The following is an 18,512-nucleotide window of genomic DNA, read 5'->3' on the forward strand; positions in this document are numbered from 1 at the left end:
CTGGTAATTGTCCCTGTCAAGGTCTTGTGTATGCGTTTTCACGTGACAGTATCATCCCCAAGCACCACTTCAATTCTGTCTAAATTGAGAAGGCGTGAAGCACATGCTTTCTAATTCCCCTGTCTATGAAAATGGCGCAATAAAACACGCCGGACAATCGTTAACGTGCTCGCTGTTGTGTACAGTACCTTTAATAATTACTAGAGCGTTTGCACATTGTCTACACCGTGTCTTGATGCCTCGGCTAACCGGTAATCTTAATTTTTTCTAATACTGCATGAAACCGCGTAGTTTTTCTTCAATTTATGGCCGTTCGTAATGCATGAAGCCATGTATATTCCGTGTCCACTACACACATGACTGCTACTGTTTCCGGTCTGTAGTATTCTGCGGCCAACACTCTGGCAAGGTGAGACATCATGCGAATGCATGAAGAATAACAGTTCTCCCTTCAGTTTCTGGCATTTTGCAGCGTAACCGTTTCTCCAGAAGTCCAGCTGCATCACCTACGAGCAGTCGCAGTCACTTGCAGGGTAGAAGAATCCTGTCACTACTTTCCCGCTGTTCCAAAGAACAGTTTCGTGCAGCTTCAATACCTCTCACTCCATTTCAGTGCCTTCGAAGATGGTCTGAGTAAACTTTGTTATGTTCTCCGCTGTAGTAGTTTCCGCACGCTGTCGCACCATGCAAAAATGACCGACAACCTGGCGGATCGAGATAATTACGTTACCTAGACATTCTTTTTCAATGCGTGCACGTTGAAGCCAAAACCGGGGATCATACAGAGGGCGCCACTTTCCCAGTGGTTGGTGACAGCTTACTGAAGAACGGTTAGGGCCACGAAATCTTTCTTTCAGCGCATATCAAGTTTGAGCGGATGAGCGGCCTGGTCACGAATTTTCTATGTAGTATGCGAAGAGCTCTATTTGCATACTACATATGTATTAGGCAGATGTCCTTTCTCATCTCCTCCGTTTCACTGTCCTCTTTCTCTGTCCTTTGATCCTTCACCTGTAGCTTGACAGCTACAGTCATATCAGCTAGCAATTTCATTTCTTCGTGGTTCCTTTCGTGTTTTCAATAAGTAACCACTTAATACTGCGCGGGCTGCGCATGGCGAAAGTGGTGCATACACTAAGAAGGGTTAAGGGTTAACGGGGTTGAACATTTTAAGGCGTAACCCTTTAGAGGCTCATGAATGTCCGTGCACAGTCCGTGGTGGACGCGGGAAAGCGGTGATCACCGGCGAGGGGAGCAAGGAGAGGAGGCGCCGTGCCATTAGCGCTATGCGAGTGGGCGCGTGGGAGAGCGCGGACATGCGCGTGGCGGTGCGCGCACTTCGGCGACAAACCTTGCAGCCATATGGCTGTGACTGCATTCCATGTTCGCGGCCACGGCGGCGTCCGTTCGCAGAACAGTTCAGACAACAGCAACAGCAACAGGCTTTCGCCTATCGCAGTTTAGCTCAGCAAAGTGCCCATAGATTTTTGGGACGTGGTGCCGCAGCAGAGTACCACTAGCTCCCATGCATTCAGCGGCTGCCGGGCGAGCACTGTCAATACACAGGAGGCTGATTGCACCTCGCATCCTGTCCTCCTTCAGCGAGTCTCAATTACGTATCCAATGGACGCATCAGCGTCGCTATGATACTGATGCAAGGAATTGTGGCATAGCTGTTAGGAAGCGAAAAAACAGCGTCGCCTTGACTGCGGTCACCTTGATTTTGACCTTTGACAAGTCTCGCCTACATATCCGGTGACATCAGATCGCTTGAGTGTTACGACGTAATTTAGCCGTCATTTCAACTACCTTGGCGAGAAGCCCATGCAAGCGGCGCGTTTCGAAACTGCTTCGCGTGCTGTTATAATGCGTTGATGAGCTTATTCTAGCGAACCGACCGCGAGACATTACGCGCTGCCGCACGTCACCGTAGACGGCGCTGCGTGGGACTCCATTACGGGCAGCCGCGCCCATTAGCGCATACCGCTCGCGCCGTTTACTCTAGGAAGCGGCAATCACCGCTCCAGTACCTGGTGTGTGTGCTGATATACCGGCGCACTTGGCGCTCAAGGTTACTCGCTCGTACATACAACGCAATAGCTTGCGCGAATTCTGCTTTCTGCACCCGCAGAATATAATACGAGAAACGGCAGATATAAATTTTTCAGACCAAATTTCTCGTGGAGAGGAGGAACACGCCCTCTAAGTCAGTGAGTTTGGTCGCCGCATGGCTTTCCTAGCTCCTCGCAGTGTTATGTGTGGACCGTCGTGCTTTTCATGCAGTGGCTTGCAGCAGCAGTGCCATTGCGAATTACTGTGATTCTAACATGCTTCGAGAGTAATCAATGTGAAGTCCGGTAACTCGAAGCTAATAGCGACATATACGTGCTGCTTGCGGCGGCAAAAATAGCTTTCGGAAGCTGAATATTTATTTGCAGCCGAACCATGCGAAGCGCAGCTTCAGATGTGGTGTCCGTTTTAGCTGTCAGTGCGCTCATTGATTTGACGACGTGCAGGATTCAGTTCAGCACGAGTTCACAGTTCTGCTGCACTCGCTTTTTTGGCACTAGTTGTTGATAAATCCCCTATGTATGCAGTGCTCGATCACACGGACACGCGCAGGAAAAAGAGGCACATCGCTGTGATATGTTCGTGTCTGCGTGTCCTTGTTCTTGAATGCTGCATGAGAAGTTATTTACAAGTCGACATGCCAGTTGTTACATTGCTCTGATGTGCAACATTTGTTTCTCCAACGCATGATAGTGTGTACCTGAAATAAGTATGTTTAAGCATTGGTGCGAATTCTAGAAAAAAGAAAGAAAAAATGAAAACGTTGTGCTGTTTTCCGCTAAATATAACGTAGCTATCCAGCGATTCGCGTGGTTTGCATAACACTAAGCAACCACACGACACTTCAATCAATCAATCAATCAATCAATCAATCAATCAATCAATCAATCAATCAATCAATCAATCAATCAATCAATCAATCAATCAATCAATCAATCAATGGAATTGTATTTTTCAGGAACATCAGAAAATATATATATACAAAGAGTATCCACTGCAATATACAACAGAATATGCATAGATCAGCTAGAGGGGAAAAAGCATGAAAAGAACTACAAAAAAACGTACATGCATGCATATATATATATATATATATCTACGCGTGTATAAGAACATTTACAATTAGTATAATCTCAGACCAAGTCTCTCAACAGACACGTAAGTTCAAAGGTCGTGCATAGACAGAAAAAATGAGTTACATACTAGGTCAACATTAGGTGCAGTTTTTATTTCAAGGGGAATCATGTTCCAAATTTTAGTTCCGTTAAATTCTATTAATCTTCCGTCATAAAGGTTACGACATTTGGGCAGGTTAAGGTTACCGTTTGGAGCATGTCGCGTATTCCGTATAGGAACGGAAAAAAGATCAACAAGAAGAGGCGTGTTTCTATTAGTTGTACGCGTATTATGGATTGGAACAGCATTCTTGTAGTCACGCACCATCGGAACTGAAAGAACACGTTACGATCGAAAAATGTTACGTATAGGTTGATCCTGCCTTATGACTCTAAATATTCGCTTTTGGAGTCGTTCTCTAGGTTTTAGATAACTAGTTTACGTCACACCTCATTAATCCAGGCAATAACTTAAGTGACAGTGACATAATGAAAAGTACAGTGTACAAAGTATAGCTTGTGAAAAATATTGGCGAGCTTTTATTAGAGTATAGCAGCCATAGGCTACCTTTGTGCACCCATTCTGTACTTGCTCATGCCGGTGTAAATTCTCATCAGAAATGACCCCTAAGTATTTTGAAAGAAGGGACTCGTTGAATAAGAATATTGTTCAATGATAGTTTAAGAACTGCAGTATCGATACTTCTTTGCGGCAATCGAATTTGTATAGGAGAGCGTATGCTCCGCTAAGCGAAACCGCTCGCTAAATAGGTGTCACCAGACAGAGCAGTACACGTTGTAATTATTACGTTTGAAAACACAAACATCGCATACGCAAATGCACTAGGAAAAATAAAATATTTAAAATGATCCTGAAAAAAAAAAGCAGTCATGCAACGCGCCGAACGGCTTTCCTCGCGCAGCCAAGCACCGCTGCAGCCAACCGCCCATGTCAGCGTGGCGGTTTTACCCGACCGGCCTGATAGCGCCATGATAGCCATGATGGTCGAGCGGAGCTTCTTATGTGGTGCCACATTCACCGCAGCAATGTCGCGGAAACTCGTTGACGTCATCCTTTCATTCCAGTGGGAAAAGAATTATGCAGATCCGACGCACACCTTGGAATGTGTGTGAAGCGAAGCCTTCGTGAAGTGGTTAATAAAGTGTTGTAGATTCGGCCATCTCATTCCTTGACCATTCATTCAGCCGTGCTACGCTATGTGACACACGCGGCGATCTTCTCACAGAGCCAGTTGGTGTAGACTCGATCAAAAGCACACGTGCTGATATGGCGTTTTTTTTCCTTTAAATTACATTCGGCAACACATTCAGCTATATAGCGGTTACAAGCAAGGAAATGTTCTTTTTTTGTTGTTTTTCGCGGTCAACAAAAAGCGGCTTCTGTCTTCCTTTTATTTCTGGCGAGCTGATGGCGGGGTTTTCTCGACGCGAACAAACTCTGTGTTCAAATCTCTCTCTCTCTCTCTCTCTCTCTCTCTCTCTCTCTCATACACTGCTCGCGCTTGTCATCCGGGAAGTTTTTGCTTCTTTACATTACAGCGCAGCGCCTGAGCTTTCGAGGAAAGTTACTTTTTCCAGTTTGATTCAGCTTGTTATTTTAGTAGTGTGGGAGTTGAGAACGAAGCTTCTCTGTGATAAACCTTGCTACATGGTCACCTCTGTCAGACCGAGTGAGTGCTGGTGACAAAACTTAGCTGTCCCCCTTTGTGGCTGCTTCTCGTGCTTCCGTGCCTTCAGGTGTGACATGCAATTGTGGCGACGCCTGCTTCTCTCTCGCTCTCTTTTGGCAGAGTATAATTTAGAAACTTGTGTGTGTGTGCGGCATCATTAGGGAGTTCTAGAAATATGGGACCAAAGTTAAGAGACGCTGCCGGCCAGGCGTACAAAAAGAACGCAAAAAGCGCACAAAGGAGTTCGGGTTATCGGCTACGTAAAACCGCTTAGGGACTCTATTTCTAAAACTCCCTACTGTAGTCATGTTGCTTGCGTACTGCACGTGGTCACTTCAGTGCTAGCAACAAATATGACCCAGCGCGTAGTCTCCCTTCCCAGATCCCTTCCGCACGCTCCCTTCGTTTCTCTTCGCGCTGTTGCATTCCGTTCGTTGTTCAGCCGCTATCGTTAATCGATACCTCTAAGCCTGTTATCGACGCCTGGCTGAAAGTGCACTCCTGCCCCTATCTACAGTCCTCCAGGACAAAAAGGAAACAGAGCGAGAGCAGATTAAAAAAAGAAAAGAACATTCACAGAAACGAAGCCAACAGACGTCATAATCTCCTGCTCTCTCTCACTCTCAGTCGCACGACGGCGTCTTTTGGAATGGACGCAATTGTGTCTGTGTGTGTGTGTGCGTACGGAGCGGCACCTAAAGACAGCCGACTCGTAGCCCCCGCCCCCTTCCCCTCTTTTTACCGCCCTACCTCCTGTAGCCCTCGCCTCTCGCAGCACCGAAAGAGGCGCCACTCTAATGTGAACGAAACTCAACTCAGGCCTTACGCGCGCGCACACACGCACGCAGTCGTACGCATGCACGCAGCACATCCGCCGTGCTCTGGTGGAGTCAAGACCGCGTCATCCCGAGGCGGTTGATCGCTCGCTTCCAGCCTCCCAAGACGTGTGTGTGTGGCCGTGCTCCGGCATCCCTCGGTGTCGTGCCGTCAACGGCTCTCGAGCCTCCTGTCGCCTCCCCCGAGTCGCCCAGTTCTCTTTTCTTTAAAACAAAACTCCGCTACCGGAAGGGACCCTCCATCGGCGGTCCAGAATGCCAGGAGCAGCCATGTTGCAGGCAGCGAGACGTTTCAGCACCGCGGTCGGGACCTCTTCGAATCCCATGCTCCTGGCCGCGAGGCGCTTTAGCACGGCCGTCATCAAAAACCTTGGGGTGAGTGTTGCCTGACGCTTTGCTGGTCTTTCTTTTTTTTTTCCTTCCTTTCGTCCTACCCGCGGTTGTCGGGATGGACTTAGGTCGTGGTGGTGGTGGTGGAGGAGAAAGAGGAGGAGGAGGTGTGGCGAAAAGTGTGGCCAGTCCTATGGAGCAAGAAGTGCGGCCGGTGCTGGGCTGAGACTTGAGGATCGAGACAGCTTTTGGCATAAAACTGTCAAGATGCCGGACTTGGTTACGCTCGGTTTTTCGAACCGGCGTTACTTGCCGATGTACCTGTCCAATGAGAGCTACACCATTGAGGTAAGTATGTATCCCCCATAAGTCTGGGCGTCTGCTGCACTAACCGATCTGTACACGAGATGTTTACTAACCTTCCTCGCAGTTGGTAGCCTGCTCAAGGCCGCGCGTGGGCGGTTGCAAAGCGTTAGAGGAAAAGGGATGGGCAGCTGCTTTGGTCAAGCTGGGACAGTTTTATGATGACTGCTTTGTGAGAGGATGTCGTCATGCCTTGTCTATGTGGCAAATGAGTTCCACGGAAACACGCAAGCTAGAGGAAGGTTTATTCAAACAAAGATTGTGATCCATCTGAGAGTACATGACTCGTCTTTCCGACCCTTGATTTCATGTTTTCTGTTGGTGGATTTAAACGTACACACTTCCATTGGAACAGCGAAATACGCGACTCTGAGCCCAAATGGGTAAGGATAACAGAACTGTACTTCTTTCTTTCTTTCTTTCTTTCTTTCTTTCTTTCTTTCTTTCTTTCTTTCTTTCTTTCTTTCTTTCTTTCTTTCTTTCTTTCTTTCCTTCTTTCTTTCTTTCTTTCTTTCTTTGCACGCAGTGAGCCGCAAATAAGTTACTGCGGAGCGGTTTGTGGGAACCAATGTTAATATGGCGCTCGCTACTCATGATTAAGCTGATCAGCTCCCTTCCCTGCAATCGGTGCAGGTCGCATCAGAGTCGTTCTAACGCCTGCTCTGGAATTTCTTGAGCGCAAGGGCTTACGGATTACCTGAGCGGAGGTGGAGGAGGAACTCCAAAACTATATTGAACGTGTGCCAAGAGACGCGGCTTCGCCTCATGTGCGATCGCCAAGAAACGATTAGCGTTCGATGCGCAGAAAGGGACTCACTGCCACAATTGCTTTTGTCCTACACGTGCGCGCGCTGGAGCCACTGAGTAGTCGCTTCGTTTGTTGCTGGGTGTCCTAGCGACTCTTCATGAGGGCCAGGTTTCACACAGGCGCATAGTTAGCCGACCAGAATGTGACTGGCGTACTCAGAGGAAGCCACGTAAGTTGGAAAATTTATCAGTATACGGTTTGTCCTTTACGTGTTCCCAGTATGTGCTTGGGCAGCGTGATTATATAAACACCGCTTTTCTATGCGGTGAGGTAACAGTGAACCTTCCTTGAGCCCGGGTAGTGGCACTAATGTTTGTTCGCACTAATCTCGCGCAATGCATCAGTATATTTTTTTCCCGGGAGCCTTCTACGCGTTTTCACGTAAGTTAAGAGATAATTGGCCACGATGACACTGGCTCCTTGACGAACGCAGAAAGGTGTAGACGAAGGAGAGTAACATTCATCTTCTGCGTGCGCCGCGCTGTTCCCCCCCTCTTCGCTACGTCACCGATCCTCACCAACTTCCATGTCTTGTTAGCGTTAGCATGCTGTAAACACCCTTTGATAACTGCTAATTTAAATGGAACGCCTGTTCCTCATTCAGAAAAGGAAGTCGGGCTTGCATTGCGTTCTTTTTATTCGCCCACGCTTTTATATAAATGCTGGGTCATAGTTAGTTTGCGGTATATATCTGATTTGCTGAACTTATGGTGCTACTGGTTTCATTCACAAAATCTTGTTTTAACACTTCAACTGTTCGGGACTTCTTTATTGGAGTGAGATCTGTGTGCTTTGCTACATGGTTTGTTCGTGTGTCATATCACAAACTTGGTGTCTGCCTTTGCATGTGGCATCGAATTTTAAGAGATCATTACACTGGTTCGGCGAGTCTTTGAATTCAAGTTAGGGTGTATCCGGTGCCGACCGCAAGCAACAAGTAAAAAGAAGCAAATATGTAACCCTGCTGGCTCTCGATCCAGCTTGATTGCTTACTCAGAAAAGAAAAAGAAAATTAAGAAGGGGAATTCAGCCTTATGTCTCTAAGGCAGAAAATTTGTTAAGCGGCCAAAACTACGTGAATACAGAGCCTCAATGAACAGGTGCATATGACATGGATAGAAAATCACATTTAACGAACTCCTCGAATCAACGTTGCAGCAGCGTTGGGGAATTACAACCGTGTAATAATGCCCTTGCTGCTGACACCGCAACCAGTGAGCCATCTTTTTTTTTCTTTTCTTCCAATTGCTCAAGCTCTAACGACGGGGTCCCAGCTTCGCTGTGTCTATAATTGTTAGGCGAGACCGTATAATTAGACTGTTTACTCTTTACGTCATTGTGGTCTGATAATTTGGACGCCTTGTCCTCGATTTATTATTCGTGGGAGAGCTTTGGCAGGCGATTTCCATTGGCTAATAATATAGCTACGTTAGTAGCTATAGTATTCGCGTGGGCCTTGCAGAACGTTGCGAAACTCGCTCTATAAGTTTGTGTTATTCTGAATGTCGGTAAAGCTTAATTTCTGCTAGTTCTTTATTATCGTGCCCAATTTCAACAAGCATGCAGCTGATTAAATCTCAGTTTACTTTGAGAGAAGCGAGGTCGTGATTAAAAGCAAAATTTGGCGTGGTTTACTCGTTTGCTACCTTGTACGTGCATGGACGTACGTGCCTTGTACGTTCTTGCAAATGTATACACAGTTCTTCAATATACTTACATTGTATCAGGTAGCAAGCAATGTAACAACACACAATGCGCACAGTACTGTTTTCGGATTCATCTGTTGGCTTTCAAAAGTAGACGAGAGCGATTTCTTATTTTGGTGTTTAAACATGTGGCCATAATTTTAGCTCCAGCAGCTCAAGGACAAGATTCTTTCACACGCGCTTTGCATACGTGTTTTTTCTTTCCACTAGTTGAAAGCACAAAGCTAAATATTCCTCTTCTTCTTCTTCTTCTTCTTCTTCAGTCTATTTTTATGTCGAGTGCTGGACGAAGGCTCTCCCAGTGATCTCCAGTTAACCCTGTGTTGCGCTAGTTAACTAGCCTGCAAATTTCCTAATTTCTTTAACCCACCTAATTGTTCGCCATCCTAGACTATGGTTCCCTTTCCTTGGCACCTATGCTGTAACCCGAATAGTCCACCAGTTATATACCTTACGCATTACATGGCATGCTCAGCTCCATTTCTTTCTCTTAATGTCAACTAGAATATCGTCTATGCCCATTTGCTCTCTCATTCAGACCCATCTCTTCCTGCCTCTTAACGTTATGCCTATCATCTTTTGCTCCATCGCTCCTTGCGTGGTCTTTAACTTATTCTCGAACTTATTTGTTAACCTCCGAGTTTCTCGCCCTTATGTCAGCACCGGTAGAATGCAACGATATTACACTTTTCAACGACAGCGGTAAGCTCCCAGTCAGGATTTGGTTGCAGCTAATCGTACAAACGTCCACACTCTTGGCTAGAGCATTCGACTGCAAAGCAAATAAGCAACAATGTCAAAGCAGCTTGTGCTTTCAGGATACCTCGCTGGAGACTGCGTGACCTACGTGTTCTGGTGACTATACCGTGGCACACAAGCACTGTCTTTCAAAGCAAGCCGAAGCGCAAAACATCGATTTCTTCCTCTCGTAGCACGGCGCTGCGTGGTGCACCACGGAGGGCTCGAGACGCGAGCGTGGACTTCTCTACGTGCCAGTGAGAAATTGTGCACCCTATTGCGGTATTTTCCGTACCTCTTCAACAAGGCTTCATTTTCCCTACACAGGATACAAAGGATAGGAGAAAGTTCTTTAAGGATATTTATTTATTTATTTATTTATTTATTTATTTATTTATTTATTTATTTATTTATTTATTTCAGTTAACCTCCCAGAGAGACCGGAGATATTGCAGACGCCAAAATGGAGGGCTCCGCAGTAATTTTAATTCGACCACCTGGGGTTCCTAAGCGCGTACCTAACTCCATGGCACGCGAACCGTATTGGACGCCGTCCGCCGTTTCGCCTTCCACAAGTATGTCGGGCTGATATATCAGAGGCGACGAAATAGTATGTATGGACTTAGCGCTCGACTTCGCAGTGACGCAGCGGATATTCGCGACCGTCGTGATTGTATGTATTGCAGCGTGGGCTCGCTGGGACGGTTCGCGCGTTTGTAATGCATTACTAAGAGAAAATCGGGGTGAAACCCGTCCGTACCGCTGCTTCCCCGTCAGCCTTTGTTCCTACTTTGACCCAATCGAGGAACGCAGTCCTTCGCTGAGTAGAAACAATCGTCATGTCGTCTTCAGAACCCAATGTTCTTCTTTCATTTTCGCATCTTTTATTTGTTTTGAGCGTCTTTTTTATTATTATTGAAATGAATATTAGGAGAGGTTGGCGCCTTTATGACGGCACCGGCTACTCCTTGTCACTTAGCAAAGGAAACAAATATGCGCAAAAAGGGAGAATAAAGACACAAAATATGGCACTCAGTAGCACACCAGATGAATAAAAACTATACAGTCTAAAAGTACGTGAATCGCAGTTTCATGCATGAGTTCAGCACGCATTCGCATATATAGAGACAGATATTTTGAATAGCCAAACACATGTAATTACACTGCAAGCACTGAACACAATTACAATTTGCGTAAACATTACGATCTCTACATAAATCAATTGATAAGCCTCATTTAGCTTGTATTAGGATCAACTGAAGCTTAATATTTCCCCAAAATATTAGTGTCCTCGAAAAACTTCTTCAAGCAAGAAGGGCTCTTTTCTGAAGGCCCGCAGTTGGCCATGGACCAAGTATCTTTTTTATTGTGAATAGTCTTTTGTCTAAAAGCAAGAGATTTGCGTACAATACCCTTCGTTGTACATCGTATTTAATGCACTCGAGGAGGCGATGATTTACATATTCGTCTGGATGGCCACGAGAACATTGCGGACTAGAGGCACGTTTTATCCTGTGTAAGAAGTGTCTCGTAAATGCAGCACCAAGCCGCAGGTGGTGCATCAATGTTTCGAATTTTCTGTTTTCTGTCTTAATGTTTCCGCGATTTATAGGTTTATACATGGGTCTATAAAGTAAAACTCCGAGTTCTTAGGTTGCTGATCAAACCAGGTAGTTTTGCTCTGACGACAGAAAATCTGTCTCAGGATCAGACGGACATCACTACCCAAAAGGGGAAGATTGATTGTCTCTGCGTTATTGTGCGCCAGATTCGTAGCTGTGTTGCTGCAGTATTAACAGAAATATCACAGTGCCCGGGTATCCACTGAAATGCAATTACGTGATTCATTGCGCTTGCTTTTGTATATTCTTTGAGCGTCTGTGGTCAACGAGTCTTCATTCCGCTTTCGCGAACAGACGCTGCGGCTGGGCTGCGAATGATGTCCCGTGATTGTACTTGACTCCTGCGAAACTCGAACGTTTTCACCATGTGTCGTTTGCGTTCGTTGTCTCCGGGCATACGGAGGCACCTCCCACCTGGGTTACCACGACGGGAACAGACCATGCTGTACCGTCTGTGGCTAGGCGTTGCCTTTTCGAACTCATGTGCTTTCCTTATTGGAATGTCCAACAGCCCCACGCACGTGCGACACATGCAACAGCGAAGAGACGCTCACGCATATTATCTGTGTTCGCCCGCGATATAGTGACCAGAGACAAGTGATGTGCGGAGTACTGGACCAGTTGGGCAACCGTCCACTATCAGAACTCAGAGCTTTAGGTCAGTGCTCTGAAAGAACATCCGCGTTGAAGGCCTTACTCGCGTTATTAAGGTTGCTGCAGTCTACGGGGCTTCACGATAGGCTTTAAGAACGCCGCCCACTATACCGCTCTATAGTGTACGCTCTTTGTTAGTGCTTGTCTCGCTCTCTCTGTCTCACCCTCCCACTTTCTTTCTCTTCTTATCCCCCTTAACCCTCCCCCCGAAACTACCAACTACCGTAACTACCTCTGGTTAACCTCCCTGCCTTTCTCTGTATTATTTCCTCTCTCTCTTTAGCTTCTCATACAGTAGCAAAGTGTTCGAAGAATTTTTCTTATTGCTTTGCAGTAGTCTGAGAGCGGCTTGCGAATCGCCAAATATATCCCATTTTTGCGACTTCTTTTCTGATGTTATAAAACGCAAAGCGCACAGGATTGCAAATAGTTCTGCCACAGTAGAAGATGTCTCTCGGTATAATTTAAATGTTCGCTCTAGCGCCAAATGTGGAATGTGGAATGCTGAAGTTGAGGAATTTTTATGACACGAACCGTCTGTGTACACGTGGATGTACTGGGGATATAATGAGTAAATTTGGAAGAGTGCCAGTTGCTGTGCGGCTACCATAAACATGTCTCTCTTACATATAATCTCGTCGACCAATAATTCTACTTTAGGTCATGCTAATATCCAAGGAGGGTAACTAACATCCACTTTGCATAATTCAAATCTTGATAGTAATGCGCTGTGTTCTCGAACAACATCGTGAATTTTGCTTTTGTTTCGTTCGCTAAGCACGAAGCTTAACGGATGCTTCTCGTGTTAGGTTAAGATGCGATAAATATGTCGGCATGTTTGAGCCATTCGCATGACTGGAAATGTTGCGTGACGAGCTTCAGCAATTACTAAAGAATGCGAGGTAGCCTGAGGAACCTCAAGACATACCGCAGCCCCCTTGCCAGTAAACATTGAAGATGTTTCTCAGAAGTTTGCGATAAACCATGGAGAATATGTGCCGATTAAGCATTTTTTTTTGTTTTATGAGTGCATTATCGACTGAGCATCTTACTTTTTGTTTCTTATTTTTCCGTATTTCTCGGTGATTTCTAGTATGGCTGATTGATTGTGAAGTACAGGCCTTTTCGGTAGCCCATTTCGTCAGTCTGTTGTCAGTCGGCAAAGAGCAACGGCAGCTCCCAGTCGGGTCTTGGAGCTGTCGGGTCTGGCAGCTCCCAGTCGGGCCTGATGACATACCCAGGCTCACAAGAAACTATATGCTAAGCAACCTACGTCTCTTCACAGACATAAAAGATGTTAGATAAATATAATAAGCCTTTATTTTTTTCATTTCTCCCCCTCACGCTGAAGCAGCGCGTCCAAAGTTATGCGTCTGGTGACTTGTGGCATGCCACTGATATCACTGGGGCGCCTGATCGCACGGCGCACGCGATTGTCTATTACAGCGAGTAAAACTTATCAATCAAACAACCTACTGTGAACGATGACGTGCGTAAGCATTTCTTTCTTCTCAGTAGCGTCTATCTGAATAGAGAAACGAAAAATGGGGCTTCTAAGTTCTCTCACACTGCGGACCTATCGGGCGCTTACTGCTTAGTCGACAGACACTAGAGAGCTGAAAACAATAGGAACTCCCAACCGTTATGTCTGAAGCCATTCAAGTTGCAAGTGTGCTAAGCAGGCAGCAACACACGCAGAAACGAGAATAGGCTCAATAGGATGATTGCACTGCCACACATATACAAACGGATGGGAGAACAAACCCCCGAGTACGGTCTCCTCTTCAGAGTATACATTACAGTATTATCTTCGAATTGCTGGGAAATTGCTTTGCTAAATATTTGCCATGCTAAATATACACCGTGTGAAATGACACTGCATAGTAAGCAATTGAAAATGAATGAAATTTCATTCAAATTGCATTTCATTGCTGTTTAAAAGCCCTTGGTTCATTAAGGACTACTCATGAAAAATCATCAAAGCCAAAGTGAAAGCTCAGGACTCGCAGGTTGCTCGCAGCATGGCACCAGGAGGTTGTTCGCCCAAACAAATTGAATAAACGAGAGTGAACATGTCGACATAATGGTGTTTAGAAAAAAATTTTAATTTGCATTGTTTACAGCAAGCGAAACGCATCATTACTATATAAGCCGAAGCCATAAACTTCCTTTGCCTCTCATACTATAAGCGATTTAATTCAAATCAAGTGCATTGTACGTCAAAGAGAAATGCATATATGTGAGCTAGACCGGAACAGTCCCGTTCTAAAAATTATAAATAAGTTGGCCTTACCGTGAGCTTGGACTTAATTGGTACGCAAGAAAAGCCGCAACAGCGAAATAACGGATGGCGACGTCATAATGAAATTCTATAGTCAGCTTCGCGTGGCGTCACAGATTTCGGCAACTTCCGACCAACACTAGTTAATTAGTAACGAACGCAAGGACACCGCACTGCGTCATAAAGCAAATGAACCTAATTTGCAAAGTTTTCATAAAGGAAATATACAAACACTCGAATACATCATGATGGTCATGTCATCGTAACAACGTGTCGTTTTTTCTTTTCACTTTTAACTTGTTGGATTCATATGTAGCAGAAGGAATAGTTAGCAGATATAGAAGAACAGCTCCCAGAGCGAAGCACTATAATGGTACCTTTTGCTATGTTGGCCCTTAAGATGATAGTCAGAACAGAAAAAAATTATGGGGTTTTACGTGCCAAAACCACCTTCTGATTATGAGGCACGCCGTAGTGGAGGGCTCCGGAAATTTTGACCGCCTGGGGTTCTTTAACGTGCACCTAAATCTAAGTACACGGGTGTTTTCGCATTTCGCCCCCATCGAAATGCGGCCGCCGTGGCCGGGATTCGATCCCGCGACCTCGTGCTCAGCAGCCCAACACCATAGCCACTGAGCAACCACGGCGGGTATAGTCAGAACAGCAGCTGAACTATGTAGCTATGTAAAGAATTAGTATAAGAAGCGTGAACAGGAAAATATTGGAAAACTTGGGGGGAAAAAAGGTACATGGTGCAAGCAGGTACGGCACAATGTGGAAGAGAACCGGTGTACAAATGGATGGATGGATGCAAAACTTTAATGAAGGTCCTGAGGTACGCGACTCAGCGCGCTGCGGGCCGCTCCCTCGTTGGGACAGTTAGGCCATGACCGACCACCGCATCGTGGGCCCTTGTAGGGGTTGGAGGCCGGACTTCGGGATGAAAACAAACTTGGGAGGGTTTATTTTACATTATATACAGAGAGGTGAGAGTCAAGTAACAGTCGTACAGTCATTACGGGCCGGCAGCAACTCGGACGCTGCGGCCCGCGGCAAGAAGTTCGAGAGAGGTGAATCAGGGAATCAGGGAAATGCTCTGGTCTCTTTGGAATGCGTCTTATAAACTCTTCGAGGACTGGAAGTCGCGTCATGTCCGACCAATGGGAGAGTCCGCTCAGATGGCGCCATTTTCAGCCAATGGTTGGCGCCCATCGCGTTGTCACACCCGGCGGCTCTCTGCGGTCTTTCCTCGCAGACTTGCAATGCACTTCTTCTAAGGTGGAGAAGGGGGGGGGGGCGCTCATGCTCCATTATACGAGGGCCCACCTGCTCCCGGTGGTACGGCTCCGCAGTGGTGGCAAATGCCTTCTTTAAAGGCGAAGAGGGGTGACGATTGGGCTCTATTGTCCGAGGGCCTCTTCTAATCCCGGCGGCGTACGAACTTGTTTGCAAGTGTCCAGCCGCAGGAATGTGGCACCCCTGCTTCTGTATTCGTCAATTAGCTGTGCTGCGATTAGAAGTGGTTTGGGGAACTCGAAGTAGCCTCAGGAAACGGCGCCATATCTAACACCCTCTGGAGCGCCCATTGTTGCGCCCCGGCATCGGGGCTCTTGATAGCAGAGAGCCACTTGTCCTCATTGATTTGTTCTGTGCCTCGTAACGAGGGGCAACGCCAGAGCATATGGTCTAGGCTAGCGAAGTCATTGCAGTGCCTGCAAGAACTAGTGGCATAAGTGTCGGGATAAAGATTGTGGAATAAAGCCGGGGTGGGATACCAGCCTGTTTGCAATAATCTGAAGGTCAATGCCTGTGCTCCATTTAACTTTTTGTGAGGAAGGGGAAAGTCTCCCCTGCCGAGATAAAAGTGCTGCGTAATTTCATTGTATGTGGTCGGTTGATCTCTGTTCTCCACCACTGCGGGCCGGCGGTGGAGTTCTCCATGGTCGCGGAAAGTGAGACCTCACGCCTTGGAGTGGGCCAGCTCGTTGAGGTTTGCGGGGCCTCCCATGATGGATCCCATGTGAGCAGGAAACCACGTGAGAGTGTGGGTGGCGATGCTTTTGCCGTCGAGGATGCGGCATGCTTCCTTACACACGGCGCCAACGCTGAAGCCGCGGATGGCTGCCCTGGAGTCGCTGAAGATATTGGCATGTTTGTCGTCCAGGAGGGCCAAGGCAATGGCCCCTTGCTCGGCCACATGCCACGACGTGCTTCGTACCGAAGCGGCGTTAACGGTCGAACCCCTGTGGTTGATCGACACTAACGTGAAATTGTTGCTGTTGCCATACTGGGTTGCGTCAACGAAGCAGCTGCCGCCAGGGAGTTCTGTCGCGCGGGGTAGTAGTGCCACCGCCCTGGCCTTCCTTCTTTCTACGTTGCTCTGGGGATGCATAGTGCGCAGTGAGGGGGATATGATGTTGTCTTTCTGCTCTTTCGGAAGGCCCTGGTAGGCGTCTTCTACAGTGGCCGGGGGGACGGCCATCTCTGTCAGGAGTCGTCTGCCCGCCCTGGTGCCGGTAGTCCGAGCGCGCTCTTGATCCCCCTCCTTATCATGGCATTTAACTTGTTTCACTCAGCCCTCTTCCAGACGTGCGTGGCCGCTACGTACGTGAAATGGCATAAGAAAAAAGCGCTCATTAGCCTTATCAGATTCTCTTCACTCAGGCCTCTCCTTCTGTTAGCTACCCGCCTGATTAGGCCGATGACGCTATCAGTCTTCTTTGCTAGTTTGTGAATGGTGATGCTATTTGTGCCTACCCCTTCGAGTGTCATTCCCAAGATTCGAATGGACGCGACTTTGGGAATCGTATTTCCGCCTTTGGTGTAGAGATTAATGTCGATTTCAGTGGGGGGATTCCAGTTCTGTAGCTTGCGGCCCTTTCGAGTTGGGCTGTAGAGAAGGAGCTCCTATTTCTTTGGGGAGCACTGGAGTCCCGTGTTTGTTAGGAAGTTCTCTGTAGTGTCAAGAGCTTCCTGGAAAGCGGCTTCGACTTGTCCGTGACTGCCACCCGCGCACCAGACAGTGATGTCGTCCGCGCAGATCGTGTGACCAATGCCCTGGACCTTGCCTAGGTATCTCGAGAGGTCGACCATTGCGATGTTGAAGAGGAGCGGTGAGATGACTGACCCCTAGGAGACGCCTCTTCTGCTCAGCTCCATTTTCTCTGATTTCAAATCTCCAGCCTTGAGGATGGCGCATCGTTTGCACAAGAAAGACTTGACGAAGGTATGGAAGGACGAGCCTAGGTCTAGTTTGGAGATGGCGTCGAGAACGAACGCGTGACGGATGTTATAAAAGGCCTTCTCCAGGTCTAAACCAAGGATGGCTCTCGTGTCCCGAGTGCAGCGTTCCAGTATTTGGATCTCGATAAGCTTCATGGCGTCCTGGGTGGAGAGCCCTGGCCTGAAACCTATCATGTTGTGAGGCAAAAGGTCGTTGGTCTCGATATACTCGGCAATTCTGTTATGGATGGCGTGCTCAGCCACGAGTACAAATGATAAGAATGATTATACATGTACATAGAGCACTGATGTAAAACTTGTTAAGCATGTGGCAAGCTTAATGTGGAATTGTAAGCAATTTCAAAATTTAATGTCGGGAATCTGATTGCGTGCTTCCAATAGTTAATAAGAACTCTGGGAAGGAGATTATTTCGACTGGCGAATCAAAATACATTAGAACGAACCATTTCTACGGTGTCTCTAATTACCAAAAAAAAAAACAACGTTAGAATTGTAAATTAAGTGGTAAGCCATATTGCCTAAGCAAAAGTCGATGGCAAAAGCTTATGCTCTAAATGATAGGGTTGGCAGGTACATAGTGTGGACTGCGAGTGAATTATTTTTTATGCTGAATCAAGGGGTAAAGGACTTCGAGAGAACAAACTGCGACTCTTGTTTTTCTGCTTCTTTTCGTTCTTTTTTTTAATTTCTCCTTGCGGGGCTCTTTCAACAATTCGGCCACCCACCTTTCTAGCTTAGTGGCTATTGCGAGACGCTGCTAAGCGCCTCGCCTGCTAAGCGCGTTCAGGCGACTGTAGCCTGAACAGATGTTGATAGTGCTACAAGTGTCAGTGTGCTGTGCGATGACAGTGTTCGGTGACAATGACCGATTGTGATTGTGTGTCTATGCTCCTTCATTTCCTTATCTCTACTTTGTTTCCACTTTACCTCCCCCTCCCCTCTTTCCCCAGCGTAGGGTAGCCAAGCGGATTTTTTTTCTCTGGTTAACCTCCTTGCCTTTCCCCTTTCCTCTCTCTCTCTCTCTGCTAAGCGCTAGGTGGCTGGTTTGAAATCGG

At 46.9% G+C, this 18,512-nt stretch overlaps 1 protein-coding gene across 4 annotated transcripts in view; it reads left to right on the top strand.

Annotated features, from left to right (window-relative positions):
* Nucleotides 1-18,512, top strand: part of LOC135902578 (sodium-dependent dopamine transporter-like) — a 131,059-nt gene that overhangs the window by 29,847 nt on the left and 82,700 nt on the right. Inside the window, exon 2 of one of the 4 annotated variants that reach the window (XM_065432751.2) lies at nucleotides 5,810-6,087. The exons of 2 other annotated variants lie outside the window; for them this stretch is intronic. In XM_065432751.2, the coding sequence (XP_065288823.2) occupies nucleotides 5,968-6,087 (120 nt within the window). In that variant the 5' untranslated portion in view covers nucleotides 5,810-5,967. Of the gene's footprint in view, nucleotides 1-5,809; nucleotides 6,088-6,170; nucleotides 6,391-18,512 lie in introns of all 4 variants that reach the window. One more of the 4 variants, XM_065432752.2, reaches the window with a different exon arrangement.

This window comes from Dermacentor albipictus, chromosome 3, assembly GCF_038994185.2.
Source record: "Dermacentor albipictus isolate Rhodes 1998 colony chromosome 3, USDA_Dalb.pri_finalv2, whole genome shotgun sequence".
In the NCBI taxonomy this organism is placed as follows: Eukaryota; Metazoa; Arthropoda; class Arachnida; order Ixodida; family Ixodidae; genus Dermacentor; species Dermacentor albipictus.